This window comes from Vigna umbellata, chromosome 1 (assembly GCF_029865625.1).
Source record: "Vigna umbellata cultivar VRB3 chromosome 1, Vumbellata_1.0, whole genome shotgun sequence".
In the NCBI taxonomy this organism is placed as follows: domain Eukaryota; kingdom Viridiplantae; phylum Streptophyta; class Magnoliopsida; order Fabales; family Fabaceae; genus Vigna; species Vigna umbellata.
The window spans coordinates 104,778,069-104,797,502 of record NC_142165.1 but is presented as its reverse complement, the minus strand read 5'-3'; the positions used below and the strand labels follow the sequence as shown (position 1 = coordinate 104,797,502).

Here is a 19,434-nt window from a genome sequence, read left to right as displayed (position 1 = left end):
TTATATAAACTTCAAAAATAAAATTTGAATATAAATTTTAAAAAATATATAAACAGAAAGAATATATAATTAAAATTAAGGCCTATAAAATAATAAATTTATTTATAAAACAAAGCCTCATTATTACTGATAATTATGTTTTTTTTTTTTAATAATGAACCCCTAACTTTTTTTTCACCAAATAAAATTGTACTAGTATATAGTAAGAAGAAGAAACAAAAAACTTAAAATCAGTACTTTTGCAAATTGTGAATATTCTCCCTATTCTATCTTATTTACAGAAGGGTCTACACAGTGTTGGATTTTGCAACAGTGATCCTTCCCAAATTAGTGGTTCAGTGTTTACCCTGAAATTTGTGGAGCAACTGAAGCTTGGAAGTCCACTCGTTTTGGATATGTGAAATTAGGAGACAGCCCAGATGATGAATTCTTGCTCTGCAATGGCGACCCTTCTCCAAGCACCTTCCTCTCTCTCCCCTCTCAACCAAAAGGTGATTTTGGAATTCATGATGTTCAGAAATCTCTGTCTCCTTTATATTGGGATTTTCTGTTTTTTTTTGCAAGATGTCTGTCCAGTAATCGTCGAAAGGGGTTTTAGTTTGCTGTTCCAAATTGAGAAGTTAGTGAGGTTGTCTTTAGATTCTTTGGTTGCAAAATATTTACAAGCTGACACCTTTTCAGATTGGGAATAAATCATCACTGATTCGGATATCGGTAGCATCTGACTCCCCCTTACTCCTAATTGTTTGACACGTTTCAGTTTCTTAGGTGCTTTTCCGTTATTGGAGGTAACTTAGTTATTAGAATCTTGTGGTTCTCATTTCCCAATATGAATCACACAATATGATACAATTTATCATGTCAAAGTCCCATACACTTTGAATCTTATGATACTTGGGTAATTTACTGTGATGCAATATCACAAGATTCAACAATATGCTGGTTTTCTATGTTTTCTTTCACCATTTCTTATCAAGAAAACTGACAAGTCTGATGACCGTAAATTATCAAATAAAAACGTTACTGACAAACCTTGATTATTCATATGCTTTTGTTCTTCTGAAACAAGGTTTCGCATCATCATCCACTCCTTCTAGGCACAGTATTCTATTGTTGCATAGGTTTATAGGTTCTCCTCCGAAACAGAGGCCTCATCATCCACTTAGTTATTCATTATGTTTTATTTATGTTCGTTTTCTTGTCTAAAATTATTCCGCCAAGAAATATACATAATTTATATAATATTAGTTATATATTATATGGAGAGAGATCACTCGAGATTTCGAGAGAGGATTCATGATTTGAATTGCCATTTTGTTGGTAAAACACCAATACACAAATCCAACCTACATGACACCACCTTCATCCAAAAAGACAATATAAGTTTTTATCTTTACATGATGTTTAACTTTCTTATTTTTATTCAATGTTAAACTTAAATTTATACTTAGATTTTCAATAATCTATCCCTCAAGTAAGTCCCTTCATGATATTTGTGGTTAAAAAATTAGCATGAGGATTCATGATTTGAATTGCCATTCTATAATCTTTGTGGTAAACACAATCAATTGTCTGTTAAGAAAAAACAAGCATAATATTTTTGTTGGTAATTCTGGATCAGAAAGCCCAGCCAGCTATTGAAGGGAATGTACTTGACAAAGAATCAGTCTCTATCAATGAAGAAAATGGTATATAGTTGGTTATTGTTCATTTTTATGCTTTGTTCACGTGTTTCGGAGTTGCTTTTATTTTGACATTGCTGTTAATTTTGCAGATTATGGGGTCGTTGGTATGCACCATGTTGGAATTTTATGTGAAAATCTTGAAAGATCCCTTGACTTTTATCAAAAGGTTCTTGGTATGCGAGCTTCACAAACTTAAATGTGCTGTGTACATTGTGTTTACCTAGAAGCAAGTAAATGAATAACTAAAATGAGTGAAATTTAGGGCTGAAGATAAATGAAGCAAGACCAAACGATGAGGTTCCATTCAGGGGTGCTTGGTTGTGGGTAGGGTCTGAGATGATTCATTTGATCGAGCTTCCAAATCCTGACCCTTTAACTGGACGACCGGAACATGGTGGTCGAGATCGTCACACATGTATTGCAATAAGGGATGTTTCCAAGCTGAAGGCAATCCTTGATAAAGCTGGTACAACTTCTTTGAATAACATAACTTGTGGTTCAACATTATTTACACTATGCCTTATGTTAATTATTTTCTGCTTTCTAGGTATCCCCTACACGCTTTGTCCTTCTGGAAGGCCAAGAATCTTTACACGTGATCCTGATGCAAATGCTCTAGAATTTACACAAGTAGATGTTTGATGCTTATGGATATTAAGTGTGTAACATCCCAAATTTTCACATTAATGTAACATTCCAAATTCTCACACTAGAAGATTCATAATTTATATATATAAACATTACATGTTTTGGGCTCAGATTTAAACTATAAAACTATAACTTGAGTTCTTCTATCCCTCCCTTCCTTGGCACTGAATGAGACGACATTCCTTCATCTGCTCCCGTATAAGGAATTATACGATCATCGCGCATACCCAAACACAAACACAAACAAGTAGGGTGAGCTAAACATAAAAAACATGTTGTTCAACCTCACATGACATGCAAAAATCACTCAAACATGGTAAAATGACATCACAGGACTTGTTACTTTATAAATTGACTCGTCCGAACTAGAATGATAGTCGAGCTATGGCGGGTCTTGCACTCGTGGTGGCTTATGAAACTTGGGCTCCCCCACCCTACCACACTCACGAGGTTAGTCCGTTATCACTCACCTTGAGTCATACTGGAAGCACTCAAGACTAGGACCTTCAGCTACTCCTCACCACATGGTTCAATCCTCTCTACATGAGAAGAAAGACCATTGGAGTTTCAGGATGACCCCCAAGACTGAGCTCCTACTTTCATTCTAAACACTACTAGGGCACTACCATGTATCCTCTCCTTGAGGATCATGAAATTACGTCCATGAACCATACTGTCACTTTGAAACTTAACCCAAGACATGAATAACCAGATACCATCACATACCTTATACATTCACATACTTCCCACATAAATCACATCATGTTCAGACGCATAAATTCAAATCCAATATAATAAAATACAATCCTCACATAAATCGTACAATATGAATATATCACAAAATAAATTAACAATACATAATCTGTTCAATAGGATTTAAGTTAAAAACTTGTCGAGTAGACTTCCACGAAAGAGAGGTGCGTCACAATGGACAACTTAAGTACCAAGTCTTTCCTTAGCCAAAGTGTTCCTCAACTAGTTTTTAACAAATTTCTTATTTACAGATTCAAAACAACAACATATAATATTTACACCGAATTTCAACATAGATAGATATACAGTAAGCATTAACAATATTCACACAAAATTTCAAGATATGAATAGAAATAAAATAATACTAAATCATAATATAAAAGCATAGAAAGGTTAGCTCCCCTTACCTCTATTCCAGACTTCTCTTACTCCGAATTTGTTTCCCCGAAAACTCTTCAGAACCTCTACTCTAGAATTTCTTCCTACTCCAAAAACTTCTTAATTTCTTCTTTTCTCATAATTCTCTCTACTTCTTGGTGCAAAAACTTCATTCCTCTGATTTTTATTTATAGGCCAAAATTTTGGTACTATTTTTTTTTACTATTCCTTATTTTATTAAAAATATTATTTTAATTCAAATTCTATTTGATCCTCTTTGCACCAACGTGGCTTACTTATCACTTTGGCACTATTCATTTTTTTTAATTAATTTTTTTTTTCACTTTTTACTGTTCAGTATCCACTATTCACTTTTTACTATTCAATTTTCTTAAAAAAAATCCTAAATAAGTTATCAAAAATTTGAACCTCTCCTTCTAGAATTACTATAATTTTATATCCAAAATTTACATTTTTCTATCTATTAAAATTATTATTACTAATAAAATACTAAAATTTACTATTATAAATATTTTTTATGTTCTTACAAAGTGTCTCCAGGAGGAAGAAATAAATTTAGAAATGACTACTACATGCATGTAAAGGCTGAAGGGATTAATAGGCCATGCTAAAGTTGTCTGCTATGCGGCGACAATATTTTTAACGTTGTTAGGATGATCTAATTAATCATTTTTTAAAAATTGAAACTTGTTTGAAACATAAACAAAAATAGAGGCTAATTATTATAACTTTTCAACTAAAATTAAAATGAAATAAGTAATTAAGCCTTTGTTTCGTATGATTTCATATTTTGATGGAAAGAACAGATGTATTTTTCTTTAGAAGAAAAGCTGAATATTTGTTTAAGCTAAGTAATTAAATTATTTTTTAATATAAAAAATATGTAATACATCATTTTTGAATTAGAAAAAATAAAAAATTACTTGAATTATTTCAAAAGAGAACATAAACTAGGAAGCTAGTGAGTTGCACTCAATTATACTGCTTCACACGAGAGAATAATTAATAAATATAAAGTTAATTATAGTTTTAGTCTTAAACTATAACATGTATAGAATGACAAATAAATCCATTTTAGTGGTTGTAGTGGTTATTATTTGAATTTATTTTCGTTTTGATGGGAATGTCTAGTTATAAATATGAGTAATATGCGATTTTTTAAATTAGGTATGAGTGGAGAGTTTTGAAAAATCTAAAACAAACTTAAAAATGTGATATTTTTTATTAATAAAATAATTTGTTAAAATGTATCCTAAATTTTTCTAAAATTTATTTTCCGAGTTTTTTTGTGATGTAAAATTACATATTAAATTATAGTAATAAATTTGATTTAACATTTATTTTTTAATAAATAATATTATTTCTTTTTTAATAAATAATAAGGTCAATAAAATTTGTTAAATTAAAATTGCCATATTAGGAATGTTTTGAAAATATAAAGCTCTTATCAAATTATGAATAATTGGTTCGTCTCAAGACTTCAATTGACACAATTTGTTTTTTACTTCAAGATTGTGCTTTTAGAAGTCATGATAATTTTAGAGAGATATGATTTGTTTGAAAAAGAAAATGAACCTAACATAGTTCTCATCATAATAATTAAGCATGAAGGAATGTTATATAATACAAATATTCTAGAATTAGATCATTATTGGGATTCATTATAATAAAACAACTAAATAGTAAACAATTTGAGAAATTAAGAATAATTAGTTATTATAGTGATTAATTTAAATATCAATTCATAAATTAAAAATTATTAATATGTAAAATAGTTTTTATTATAAATAAAATATTATAATTCGTTTGTAAATTAGATTCTAAATTAGTCTTTAACATTTGTTATAAATATTTTGATTATAAAAAATTAATGTTTGAATTGGTTAGTAAACTATAATGGTGACTAATTTAAATACTAATTTTTGTAATAATAATAATTTTGATAATTAATTTAGATCCTCTATTGTTCTTTGTCTCTCTAGCTTTATTAATCATGTTGTTGCTTAATAAATAAAATACTCGTTCAATAAGTAAAATGTCATTTATAAAGTCTTTATAAGTAAATTCAAATTTGATCTTATTTAAATATGTTATACTTCTAAAAAGATTTAACCCCATGTTGTAAAGAAAATGATAAAAAGGTCATTAATATTATCCTAAACTTAAAAATAATATTTGAATAAAATAATTTTTAAAAATATATAAACAGAAAGAACATAAAACTGAACTTCTATAAAATAATAACAATAAAATAATAAGTTTATTTATAAAACAATGCTTCATTATTACTGATAATTATGTTCTTTTTTCAATAATGAAACCCTCACATTTTATTAACCAAATAAATTTGTACTAGTATATGTACATACTTTGGTAAGAAGAAGAAAAAGAAAGCTTAAAATCAGTAATTTTGCAAATTGTGAATATACTCCCTATTCTAGCTTATTTGCAGAAGTGTCCATACTATGTTGGATTTTGCAATAGTGTTCCATTCCCAAATTAGTGGTTCAATATTTACCCTGAAATTTGTGGAGCAACTGAAGCTTGGAAGTCCACTCATTACTCAGTATACTCATATGAGGTTCCAAATGATACGTGAAATTAGAAGACAGCCCAGATGATGAATTCTTGCTCTGCAATGGCGACCATTCTCAACACACCTTCCTTTCTCTCCCCTCTCAACCAAAAGGTGATTTTGGAATTCACGATGTTCAGGAATCTGTCTCCTTTATATTGGGATTTTTTGTTTTGCTTACAAGATGTCAAGTTTGGTGTCCATTAATCATCACAAGGGGTTTTAATTTAAACTTTTTCCAAATTGGGAAGTTGGTGAGATTGTCTTTAAATTCTTTGGTTGCAAAATATTTACAAGCTGACACCTTTTCAGATTGGGAATCTGATTAGAATATCGGTAACATCTGACTTCCCATTACTCCTAATTTTTTGACACGTTTCAGTTTCTTAGTGCTTTTCCGTTATTGGAGGTAACCCAGTTATTAGAATCTTGTGATTCTCATTTCCCAATTTGAATCACATAATCTGATACAATTTAGCTTGCCAATGATTCATATCATGTGAAAGTCAGATAGACTTTGAATCTAATGATACTTGGGTAATTTACCGTGATTCAATATCACAAGATTTAGCAATTTGCTGGTTTTTTATGTTTTATTTCACCATTTCTTATCAAGAAAACTGACAAGTCTGATGAGCGTAAATTATTAAATAAAAAGGAAGTACTGGATCATTACTGACAAACCTTGATTATTCATATCATATGCCTTTGTTCTTTGGAAACAAGGTTTCGCATCATCATCCACTCCTTCTATGCACTACATTCTGTTGTTGCATTTGTTTGCAGGTTCTTTTCTGAAATAGAGCTTTCATCATCCACTTAGTTATTTATTATGTTTTATTTCATGATATTTACGATCACTTTCTTGTCTAAAATCATTCGGCTGAGAATTATACATACTTTATACAATATATTTGTGGTTCAAAAATTAGCACGAGGATTCATGATTAGAATTGCCGTTCCATAATCTTGGCGGTAAACACAATCAAATTGTCTGTTATGAAAAACAAGAATAATATTTTTGTTGGTAATTCTCCATCAGATCAGGGAAAAGAAAGATTCACTTAGTTCCAAATGAATTTCAGATATCTCATCAGGGAACTTTGTTAATTTACACTTCAGTTGAATGTTATTATGTACTGTTGTCATTCTACGCACCCAATTTTAATCCTCTAGCTTGGTAACCCATTTTTGCTGCAGTTGAATTATGTTAGCCTTTCTCCCACAACTACGAACATGCAGTCCAAATTTTGTCATGGTAGTGTCAGAAATGGGAGATGGCATGTTCCTAGCGTTGCTATAAAAGCTCAGGCCGCTGTTGAAGGGGATGTACTTGACAAAGAATCAGTCTCTATCAATGAAGAAAGTGGTAATAAGTTGGTTATTGTTCATTTTTCTAATTTGTTGTGTTTGAGAGTTGCTTTTATTTTGACGTTGCTGCTATTTTTTTAGATTATGGGGTCGTTGGTATGCACCATGTTGGAATTTTATGTGAAAGTCTTGAAAGATCCCTTGACTTTTATCAAAACGTTCTTGGTATGGCAGCTTCACAAACTTAAATCTGCTGTGTACATTGTGTTTGCCTAGAAGCAAGTAAATGAATAACTAAAATGAATGAAATTTAGGCCTCAAGATAAATGAAGCAAGGCCAAATGATAAGCTTCCATACAGGGGTGCTTGGTTGTGGGTAGGCTCTGAGATGATTCATTTGATGGAGCTTCCAAATCCTGACCCTTTAACTGGACGACCGGAACATGGTGGTCGAGATCGTCACGCATGTATTGCAATAAGGGATGTTTACAAGCTGAAGGCAATCCTTGATAAAGCTGGTACAACTTCTTTGAATAACATAACTTGTTTTTCAACATTTTATTTATGCTTTGTGTTATTTTCTACTTTGTAGGTATTCCCTACACGCTTAGTCGTTCTGGAAGACCAGCAATCTTTACACGTGATCCTGATGCAAATGCTCTAGAATTTACACAAGTTGATGTTTGATGCTTATGGATATTACATGCCAAATCATACCTCTTTGGCGCCACAAGTCCCCAGAAGGTAGAAATAAATGTAGAAATGATTACACGTATGTAAAGGCTGAAGGGACTAATAGGCCATGGTAAAGTTGTCTGCTATGCAGTGGCTTTATAGCAGCAATACAGTACTGGTCATAATATATATTGCACACCTGTAAGGATAAATGGAACGTGACTGCTGAGAATTAAAGTTGAAATTATACGAGATAAGATTGTGGATACTGGCAAGTGAATTTTCACTCAGAGCACTAGAGTTTTTTTATTTGAAAATTAAAAAAATAGAATTATATATTTAATTTGGAGACATTCGAAGGCAAGAGTTTTATTATTTGAAAATTAAAAAAAAAAATTACAACGCCCGTCAAATTGTATGTACCACCACTGTCGAATGAATTTACGGGAGAGAGAGAAATTATGGGTGTTAAATGAAGTGTGTGGTAATTAGGTCTTTATGAATATCACATCTTGTTTTTATCTCTGACTGTGTCTTGTCACCAACCAGAAAATTTTTTGTTTTTTATTATGCTTCTTAATTAAACACTTTAAATTAAAATGTCATTCTACTTTGATCTTCACCGAACATTTTCTTTAAAAGATTGCAACACATTTCAATTGCGCAAATACAAAATATTTAGACCATCACAAGAATAATATCATCACATCGTAAAGCCTAAAATGTAATTGCAAATACAAAATATTTCCAATGACATAATTAACATCTTTAGCATAAAGTAAATAGCAATTCCATTATATTGTGATCATTAGATTTATAACAAGCTTCAATGCTTTCATAACGAAACAACGTGTCAATGAATATTTACATATTTCGTGAGCAACAAATTTTCACTCTCGTCCAACATGCCCGTATAAGAAAGAAGTCTGCACGAGCAGCTAACATTTTCTGTTTGGGCTAAACACAATGGCTATAGAAAGTTCATATACAGGGTTAAATGAAAAATTAAAAACAATTAGCCCTTTAGCAGCACGTGCAGCTAAATTCTCCAAGAGTATATACTTTTCATATGTACCTTTTACAATATTTTTCTCTCTATCTGATCCCATCTTACAAACTTCTGGAAAATTCAAATTCTGACGGTTTTAAGCTGCAAGTAAAAGTGGGTTGGATTGAGATCAAAGTAACCTGTAGGATCTTCATTGCTTGGTGATTACTAATCAAAAGGTGACTCCTGACTTCCACTCCTGAATGGCAGAACGTAGAGTATGGTTCGGAGTCAACACAGAATGCTGAAGTTTAAGCTTTGTCATCGGTGACACATTGTGTCTGCTGAGCCATGCCTTGATTGCTCTGTACTCATAAGTGAACCCATCCGCAGCAATATATGGATCATCCATGATTTCCTACAGTTCTCAAAAGTCAGCCAAGTGTATAATGATATCCGAAAAAGATGTGTATCACATAGAGATGAAAAACAGAACAACCAAATTTTCATCAGATAAGTGCAGATTTATACCTGAAGGATTGGACAATAATACTGGCTTGGTGCACTTACACTATTTCTTCCTATCCTTGCACTGGCATTTGCCGCATTAGAAAATCTTTCGAGTAGTGGAAGAATTTCAGTATCAAGTTCTGGTCTATCTCTGCATCTAAGTGCTGTGCATTTAAGGGCAACTTGAGCCAATTCCATTGTCTCATCCAATGGCCAATCTCCAGCTGATGTATCTAAAAAGTCACGGAAGGAGCCATTTCTAATTGCATCTTCAACAATCATAATGAGTCCACGTGCATGGCGACCAGTTATTAATTGGAGAGTTATAACTCCAAATGCATATATATCTGATTTTGGTCGGACAGTGCCAGTTCTCTGATATTCTGGGTCCATGTAATGCAGAGTACCGGCAAGGACTGATTCTCGATACTCTGTAATATTGTCAGGAGCAACTTCTGCAATGAGTTTAGCCAGCCCAACATCAGAAATTTTGCTCACATAATTTCTGTCTAACAAAATGTTGGCAGGTTTTATATCTCGGTGTACAATCGGTTCTGGCTTCGAATTATGCAAGAATGAAAGCCCACAGGCCATCTCAAAAACTATGCGAAATCGAAAAAACCATGGAATTGATGGTTTTCTATTTTTGTTGAGAAGATAGTCTTCTAGACTTCCATTTTCCAGGTATTCATAAACTAGGCAACCATTCTCAGGACAGGCTCCAAGTAACAAAACCATATTAGGATGATGCAGTTGACTAAGAATCTCAACCTGAAACAAATGGGAGACTACGGATACTCAGAAATGAATGCTTTCTCTTGTTATTGCAGCATAGTAATATCGAATTCTTTTAAGATATTTAAAAGGCACCTATAATGAGGAAGCATTGAAAAAAGAGATGGAGTGTACTTTGGAAATTCAATCTACATTCAGATCAGAAAATTTCACGAGTTCAATTGCAAAACACAAAGAACAAAATGTAAATCCTTAGGAAGCTTGATCTATCAAGGATTAGTAACTGTTGACAGTCAACTTTTCCTGTAGTATAGGGAGTGGGATAGGCAATTTTAAATATTTACAATGGACTTGGATACTTGAGCATGCACTTGTAAGTTTTATAAACCAAATCCTGCTCTAGATTCATTGGCATTTAAAATATGTAAGAAGAAGTTCACCAGAAGGAGACACCAAAGAATTCATTAAGTATCAGAATTTCACTCTAATATAAACGCTTTCAAAGGGAAGAAAAAACCAAGCACAAGGAAGACCTCTTTTAGAAACTCCTCTTTCTTGTTGATTGCATCCTGATGCAGAACCTTTACAGCTACTGGTGTGTGATCAAGATCACACTTGTAAACTTTGCCATATCCTCCTTCACCAATCATCAAGTCCTCAGAAAAGAATTTTGTGGCTATCTTGATGTCATCCATGGTGTACTTTCTGTATCTCCTGTCATTTGAGAGTAATGTATCAACAATTCTCTGTTTCTCTATTGATTCTTTAAGGACATCAAGTTCAGCCATCTGTCTTTCATATGACTCTTTGGAAAACTTATTTTTTGCCTCCTCAAGTTCCTTCATGACTTTTAAATACTTAGTTTTCTCTTCAGAAGCAATCTTTCTCAAAACCTCCTCTCTTTTTAGGGAAGCATTCACTCTTTTAGTTTCTTCAAGAGATTCAGAAGAAAGTATGAGGGCCTGCAAGTGAAGGCATGCAAGTAAAAAGGGTTAAGTCGTTAAGGCATAAATTTCTCTGATTGGAGAATAAGTACCATGGAATGCCAAGCTCCAAACCACTGATTCAATTTAAGTCCAATTTTTGTAACTGTGCCACAAGGAAACAGTCGTAGCCGTGGCTTTAAAAAAAAAGTTTTGAATAAAAAGTTTATTGAAATTAAAGAGGGCATAAGCTTTGTGTTTGAATACAATTGAAACCAATAACTTTTCTTTTGGTTTTTGTTCATTTTTGAATTTGAATTTGGATGACTTAAAGGCTCTTGATCAGGCTTTAGTCATCCAAAATTCATGTTTAAAAATAATTGATAAGCAGCACTATATCCTCTTAGGGAACATAATTTACGTTTTCTTTTAACAGATTATTCAAGTTGATTTTTTTGTAGGCATTGGCATAGGTATTGAGAACGTGGGGGACTGGATAAAAGAAAACAGCTTAGCTGAACCCGGATATGCATTCCCTTCTACAAACAAGAGAAATAAAATATTTTCAAACTCTCACCTGGTTTTGAGCTTGAACCAGCTCTTCACAAACCTGTTTGTACATGGCGATAGTATTTTGCAACTCCAGTTGCAGCCGTTCTACTTCTTCTTGCATGGCTAACTACATAAGTACACAACATATGAACACCACAGGCATGTTGGAAGATAAAAATATATATAGCATTTTAACGAAATAAGTTATTTATGGGTGACACCCTCCAGAGGATTCTGTTGAATAAAAAGAAGAAAATTACCTGTTTACGTTGTGCAGAAGCAATGGAATCAAAAGAGTGGAGGCTAATCATTTCAATATCATTTCCACAGTTTTCTGGATTATCACTTTTGGAAGAATTTTCAAAAGAATCCCTGCGACTAATTGTTTGCAGACCAATGTAGCCATGGTCGGATATTGATAAAAATCTGAAATTCTTTAGGAATTTAGACTCTGTTGTGGATGAACTGATTCCCGACATTTCTCTGTCAATGCCAGCGTCATTGTCTACTTTATTCACTTTAGTAGACATGAAGTAACTTGGGCTAGCCTCTGTTGGAGGGAAAAATAAAAATCAGAAACTAGACAACTTCTTTCATTAAGATTTTTATGCAGGACCCTACTGTGAAATCCTTATCAGAAACCAATATAAGAAGGCCACGCAATTAGAGCACAGGTGCAGACAACAAAAATCTCAAAATGCAAGAACTTCAATCATACCACGAGCATGTGAATATGACAGATCGGCCAACTTCGAAACAATTCTGTCTCTAGCTACAACATACACATCACAACTGTCTGGAGCACATCTTAGGCTGGTAGTTGGTATTCCAGGTCCTTTTAGCTTCCTGGAAGAAGAAAAACTGAAATTTAACGACATTATTCAGAATTACTTTATGATCCATCCTGTCTTTGATTAACTGTTTGAGGCTGACGTGACAGATTTAGCATGCAAATGCCAAACTTTAAATTGCAAAAAGATAATAGGTGCATTCGGGGTGTTATAATCAAGTTCATCTGTTATAAAAACAACAAAAGAAACTCAAAAATATTTATAGTTTCCACCACGTTATTGTAAGATTAGTTTACATCGACTAATGTCGGCAAAACAGAAAAATCACAAATTTTGGTTTAGCGCTTTGAATATTTAGAAGATAAAGTCTAACGAGATACTCTTCTAAGAGCAGTCTCTACTATTAACTAAAAATTGGTTAAACTCACTTCTTCGTTATGAGTTTTTTCTAATAAATTTTAGCTAATTGTAAAGAGTGTGTCAAAAAGTGTATGTTATATTTTTCATATTTAGAAACGAATACCTTGTTATAAAATTTGAGGAGTCAGAACCCAGCACTAATGTTTGGACCCCGGACTCCGAAATAAAGCTAAGAAGTGCTTCTGCCACATTGTCATCTTCTAGCAGTACTGTTTCCATCTACAAAATTTCCACATTAACCTTCGCTTAACACCTTTTGAATGTCAAGTTGAAACTAGCGCAGTCCAGAAAACCAAGTTATGATGCACAGATACTCCGAGAGAAATTAATGTACAGGGTTTAAATATTGATACGTGATCAATGCTAACATTTACAAAATTCATTTATTTTTGTGACCTTAACATTTCTGTGACAGTGTAAACAACAAGTAGTAAACCTATAAATTACAAGAAAAATGTTCTTTTGACACACCTACATTTTTTATATTCATTTGAAATTACCTTTACTTACTTTCTCATCTCTTCTTACTTTCTCATCTCTTCTTTCTTGGAAAAATACAAAATTTTTCACTTTTATTTTATCCTTATATCCTTTGTGAAATGAATGTAAAAGTGTATACCATCTCTCCAATTATAAGAAACAACTCATCTAACTATCTATACATTGTAGATATTCTTGAACATAATTATTTATTCAATAAGATCTTCGACAATTTTGTAATAAATACTTAAATAACAATTTTAAACACAAATAAATAAAATAAGTTTGAGATTAGATAAAATCATCTGATACACTTTAACATATTGGAAAATTTGTTTATGCCATCCACTTCTTAAGAAATTGTGCTTTTGCATATGATATAAAGCACTCACAGTGTTTGAGCCGCAGAGTTTCTTGAACGGGACGAAGATTTGTTCAGATTTTTGCTTCACATCATCTACATAAGCTGCAAAAACATCGGCGTCTGCTTCCGAAACAGGAATATACTCTTCAGCTGCGAATTAGGAATTCGAAAACAACAACGACGCATTTTAGTTACCAAAGCGAGTTTCCAATGGTATGTCATAAAATGAGGGGGTGCGAGGAACGTACTTGGTGTGACAATTGAGGTGATTGGAGGGATAACGTGAACTAAGATGAACCTGTCGGCTTGAGGGACCAGATTATCCACCGCCCACTGCACGGCTCGCCGGCTACCCTTGCTGGAGCCGCCGCTCACAGCGACGGCAACCGATCTCAGCAACGGTGGTGTGGACATTATTCCGTTGGTCAATGGTCAACGAGATTTTTAATTGCTCCTTCAACCATCCCAACAACAGTTGAATTTATAGTTCTCTTCTCTGTTTAAGCTCATTCCTTTGACTATTAGCATTTCTTGTGCTAAAAAAATATAAAATTCGTCTTTCTAATTTATGGGTTGTTTTAAATAAATAATTTATTTGATTATATTTATAATGGTGAAGACACCATTAGTTATTGAAGATATAGATTGAGAATTTTTTCAAAAGTTATTTTTTTTAAATCAGTTTATTTATTGTAATATAAACAGTTTTAGTTAATGTATTTATAATTTTATAGATTTGTTCAATTATTATCGTCAGATGTAACATAGTCTAAATGATAAATGATAGATTTTTTAAAATTTTGAAAGTTATTGTTTATTAATACAGTATAATTCTATTCATGTAACATTTGTCCGTTTTGATAAGTTTATGATAATGAAAAAGTAAAATTATTAAAAGATATATTTAGGATATAAATATATATAATAAAGCTGTTTATTTGATAAAAATATAGTTAATGTTTTACATTATTTTATCCAACCATGTAAAAATCTAATCAATTGATATGTTAGCTTCATTCTTCACTTTGTATTCCTCAATTCTTCAAAATTTATTTTTAATCGTTAATACATTCAGTATTTCTTTATATATTGCTTGTGTCAGTATTTAAACAATTGAAAATAAAAAGGTTTGATAGGAAAATAATAGCACATTCTTTTGGATAATAATTTTTTAAAATAAAATAATATGTATAAAAAAATAAATAAAATATTAATAGTCTAAATATATGTTAATTAAATTCTTTTATTTTAAAAAAATTGTGTCCAAAATCCAAGGTTTAGTGACATTTTCAAATCCAAGATCCAATTCAAATTTAATAAATAAAATATAAAATATAAAATGAATTTAACTAACTCAAATTTGAATTGATTTTTTAATTTAATTTAAATTGGATTAAATTTATTTTCATAATGTTTTCAAATTAGATTTAAATTTAGACATTTATTAGCCCAATTTGAATTTGTTATGGTGAAACTTAATTTAAAATAAATTTGATCTTGTAAAATTTAATTAGAGTGTAATCCGTTCAATTTCAATAGGATTTTGACTTAACTCGGTTAAATTTCACCTAAATTTAGATTCAACTTATTTTTAGTGAGATTTAATATGATATTATATGACGTTAAGTCAACTCAACTTAATTTTATGTGAGTAATGCTATCTAAACCATGTCTTACCTTTTTCTATATTTATCAGACTTAACATCTCATAACTTAAAATAACTCATATATTCATCTTGATTTTGAATTTTTAAAATTTTTAAAATTATTTCATTTATATACAATTAAAATAAAATCAAATGGATTAGATTTATCATCCAAAATTTGTTTTCAGAAAAACCTAATTATACAAGAAATTAACGTATTTAAGATTTATCATTAACCCATAAACATGAAAACTAAGACATAGATCTCCAATGTTAATTTATAAGAGATTGGAAATAATAACAAATAAATGCTTAAATAATTAAAAATTAAAAATTAAAAAAAAACATACTTAAGAAAATTATATCTTTTTTAAGATTAGAGGTGTTAAAATGTATTGAAACTTATAAGTTAATCTAATTCATTATATATATGTTTAAAGAGAATTAAACTAAAGTTATAACTTTTTAAAACACATGTCAAATCATTTAAATCACAAATTAAAGGAGTTTAAGTCTGATTGAAGAACAGTCTTTTATAATTTTTTCATAAATAAATGTATGAAATAAATTAGGAGAAGAATTGTTTAAATAAAACAAACGATATAATTTGATGGGTGAAACCAATTATAAACTTTTTGGCTTACCAAAAAATAGTAAAATTAATTTGACTTAAACTTATCTTTACTTCAGTTTAAATAAACTAGATTCACTTGCCTTAACATCCACAGTGAAATATTTATTTTAATTAAAATTTCAATGTTGTTGTGTAATAGCTCACAAATTCAGTCAGAAATGTCCACCACTAAACAACAGCGAAAACAAAGTACAACCACACAAAAGTTTAATGTGGTTTGATTTAAGTGTTAAGAAAATCGTCCACAAAAGAATTCATTATAACAGACAACTCATCAAGGTTTCTCTCTTAGCAAACAGTCGCTAAAGACAATGAAAGAATGAAAGCAAGTTTCTTATAATTGAAGATAGTGATATAAAGGCAAAGTAAGTGGAAATAAGAGGTTAAAGAAAGTGGTGACAGATAGAGAGTAAGCACAGAGATTTTAGCACGAAACTAAGGTGCATGCTAGGAAAGAGCCATGTGCTCACTCTCTTCTGTCGCCTCCATGAACAAACCTCAACCATTGATGGACCTTCTGTGTTTCTGCAACTTCATTGGGTGCTTTGCCTCTCCTAAAGGATGAATCTATATATAGAAGGAAGAAGTATCTATGTACCTCAGCTCACCCAATGATTCAATTCTAATTGCTTCTTTTTCTGCGAATCTAATAACTCTACACAATCAAAATAAAGGTAAAGGACAATGGTATAATTCCTTACATGAATAATTTTATACAAACGGTTTTATTATTCTATTCTTTAAATTCCTATTTCACCATGTTAAATTTTCTCAAGAACCAACTAATCAAATAATTCATATTATAATATATTTTAAAAAATATATATGATCTCAATTGATTTATAGTGTTAGTTAAAATGAGTTATGTTATTGTAATTGATGAAATTTATTGTATGAAAATTATTATCGTAATTAATTAGAATTATATGAATTTGTGATAATACGTATGAGATAATATGTGAATTGTTATTTAAGTTGCATATTAAGTATTGTTATCTATATATGTTGTAAAAAAAATCTCTTTGTTTAAATCACATAGACTAATATATATATGAGGTGGTGAGACTTAAATCCAATAATAATAATAATAATAGATGTACGATGTAAATTGTAATAAATTTACTTTGAATTCATGAGTTTGTTTTAAATTTACGACTTAAATTATCAAATATTAATTTCTAATAAAACTTACTTAATATATACCTCAGAAAGGAAGACGTCAATTGAAATTTTGTTTGTTTATGATTATTGAATAGACTCACGTGTGTGATATATATGATTGGTATATGTTAAATTTTGAAATGCAAGTAAAATATTGTGATTTATTAATTAAAATGTTTATTTTTGTATATATTTTCTTAAAACCTTGTTTGGTAATTGGTGATTCAGGTGATAGATAATCTGGTCAAGTCTGACAACTTTAAATATTTGTATATACCTTTAAAATTAGGTATGTGTCATAAAAAAATCAGTTGATCAAAATTTTGTTTGTGAAAATTGTATATGGGTGGTGGTTTGTCATATGAAATTTGACACATGATTTGCATATTTCATTCTGTGGCTCTGCATCATGGAATCGAAGCTTATGCTTTTGGCATTTAGCTGCAAAGTGTCCATTCTATGTAAGTGAAATTTATCAAGTTATTTCACCATTGGAGAATTGTGGAGTCTGGTGAATGGTGGGTTAAGTTGACCATCTGCATTATTTATGACATGTGGTTAACGTTACATGCTTTTGCATGGTGGAAGCTCACTGATAAATATTAAAGGTTTTTACGTGGATATCCTTTATCAGTTAATTTTTAATGAAGGAATAAAGACAAGGGATCAAATGTACAGTGAAAACATAAATATTTATCATTGTAAGAAAGGGATGTTTTGTTTTGCAGATACAAAAAATCTATATTCGCATAAAGTTTGTATATTTGTTCATGAATTAAACAAAAACAACCGAAGCAAAAGAATCGTTCTTGAGGAATTTTACACAAAAATAATTAGCAAATATTCATAGATTTTAGACGTGTCGATCAGTGTATGACCCGTTCCCATTTGAGTGTCAACTAACCAATAATTTATATTGAAAGTCATGCTCAAGGAAAACCATTCTATTTGCTAAGCAAAAGGTTTCAAAGCAACGATTTAAGTTTATCAACAGTTGTTTATTCCTCAAATCAATACTTAGCAGTAATTAAATATATATATATATATATATATATATATATATATATATATATATATATATATACTTAGTAGATAAAAATATCCTTATATACCATGGATTCTAAGTTTTAAGGTTAAGGATATTTTAATAATTTTCATTCTCAAAACTTAAAATAAAAAAGAAACCCCCAAACCCTTACTCACCTCTCTCATTCCTCTTAACCATTTCTCTTTCATCTTTCTCACTCCAATATTTTATCTATCATCCTAATGTAGCCCCAATTGAAAAAATCAGAAACACTTGTCGTTAAACAATCTTACAAAAAAATGATTTTATAATGAGTTTTGATCTTATAATTTTTGTCTTATCTAATTTTATCCAATTTTCACAAGCATAAAGGAATTGGTAATTGACTTGGAAAAAATCAGAAATACTTGTTGTTAAACAATTTCTTACAAAAAATGATTTTATAATGAGTTTTTATTTTATAATTTTTGTCTTATCTAATTTTATCTTAACAATTTCTTAAAAAAAATGAGTTTTCATTTTATAATTGTAATTGGCCTCTAGGGTTTTTTTAGAAATGATGATTCAACATATGCAGATGATGAAATTAGAGAGATTAGTGAAGATGGTGAATATGTCAATAATTCAACTATTTACAAAGGCAAATTGTTTAAAGGCAAGTGTTTCTGATTTTTTCAATTGGGGCTAGAGTAGGAATGACAGAGAAAATGTTGGAGTGAGAGAGATGAAAGAGAAATGATTGAGAGGAATGAGAGAGGTGAGTAAGGGTTTTGGGATTTCTTTTTTTTTTTTAAGTTTTGAGAATGAAAATTATTAAAATACCCTTAACCTTAAAACTTAGAATCCATGATATATAAAAGTATTTTTGTCTACTAAAATCCGGTACACATTGCTAAAATGTACCAACTGAAAAACAGGCATAAGCGCCTTAGCAAACCCCGTATATATATATATATATATATATATATTTGAATTATTGTCTGCTACTCCTTAGAATATGTGGAAGTTGTCCCAATGAGCCAAAGGAATGCATTTGTCTTGTGTGTGTAGCCACAGATGATGAACGAAAACTGTCACTCAATTCCAAACACGCCGTGGAAGATTCTAATTTCCAAGTTCACCTTTTGAGCTTCATGAGAATTTCAAACCACCACCAG

General features: G+C 30.8%; 3 protein-coding genes across 5 annotated transcripts; 2 read left to right on the top strand and 1 right to left on the bottom strand.

Annotated features, from left to right (window-relative positions):
* The first annotated feature begins 331 nt into the window (after nt 1-331).
* Nucleotides 332-2,443, top strand: LOC124823530 (glyoxylase I 4-like). Of its 2 annotated transcripts, XM_088105344.1 has the most exons (6): nt 360-491; nt 682-714; nt 1,622-1,688; nt 1,775-1,858; nt 1,948-2,151; nt 2,233-2,443. In XM_088105344.1, exons 1-6 carry the CDS (start codon nt 420-422, stop codon nt 2,325-2,327), a joined length of 555 nt encoding a protein of 184 aa, XP_087961470.1. In that variant the 5' UTR covers nt 360-419; the 3' UTR covers nt 2,328-2,443. The 2 variants fall into 2 exon arrangements, with proteins under 2 accessions (XP_047151696.1, XP_087961470.1); XM_047295740.2 differs by lacking the exon at nt 682-714 and having other exon boundaries at nt 332-491.
* A 3,571-nt stretch (nt 2,444-6,014) lies between these two features.
* On the top strand, nt 6,015-8,314 carry LOC124823562 (uncharacterized). Its single transcript, XM_047295786.2, has 5 exons — nt 6,015-6,174; nt 7,261-7,429; nt 7,513-7,596; nt 7,686-7,889; nt 7,964-8,314. The coding sequence occupies exons 1-5, from the start codon at nt 6,103-6,105 to the stop codon at nt 8,056-8,058; spliced, it is 624 nt and encodes a 207-aa protein (XP_047151742.1). The 5' UTR covers nt 6,015-6,102; the 3' UTR covers nt 8,059-8,314.
* Nucleotides 8,315-8,820: 506 nt separating this feature from the next.
* Nucleotides 8,821-14,290, bottom strand: LOC124823563 (U-box domain-containing protein 34-like). 2 transcript variants are annotated; one of them, XM_088105343.1, is made up of 9 exons: nt 14,058-14,290; nt 13,838-13,959; nt 13,069-13,184; nt 12,473-12,615; nt 12,015-12,304; nt 11,780-11,881; nt 10,813-11,241; nt 9,566-10,315; nt 8,821-9,452 (listed from the first exon to the last, which is right to left on the bottom strand). In XM_088105343.1, the coding sequence occupies exons 1-9, from the start codon at nt 14,221-14,223 to the stop codon at nt 9,267-9,269; spliced, it is 2,304 nt and encodes a 767-aa protein (XP_087961469.1). In that variant the 5' UTR covers nt 14,224-14,290; the 3' UTR covers nt 8,821-9,266. The 2 variants fall into 2 exon arrangements, with proteins under 2 accessions (XP_087961469.1, XP_047151743.1); XM_047295787.2 differs by having other exon boundaries at nt 12,473-12,600.
* Between the last annotated feature and the right edge of the window lie 5,144 nt (nt 14,291-19,434).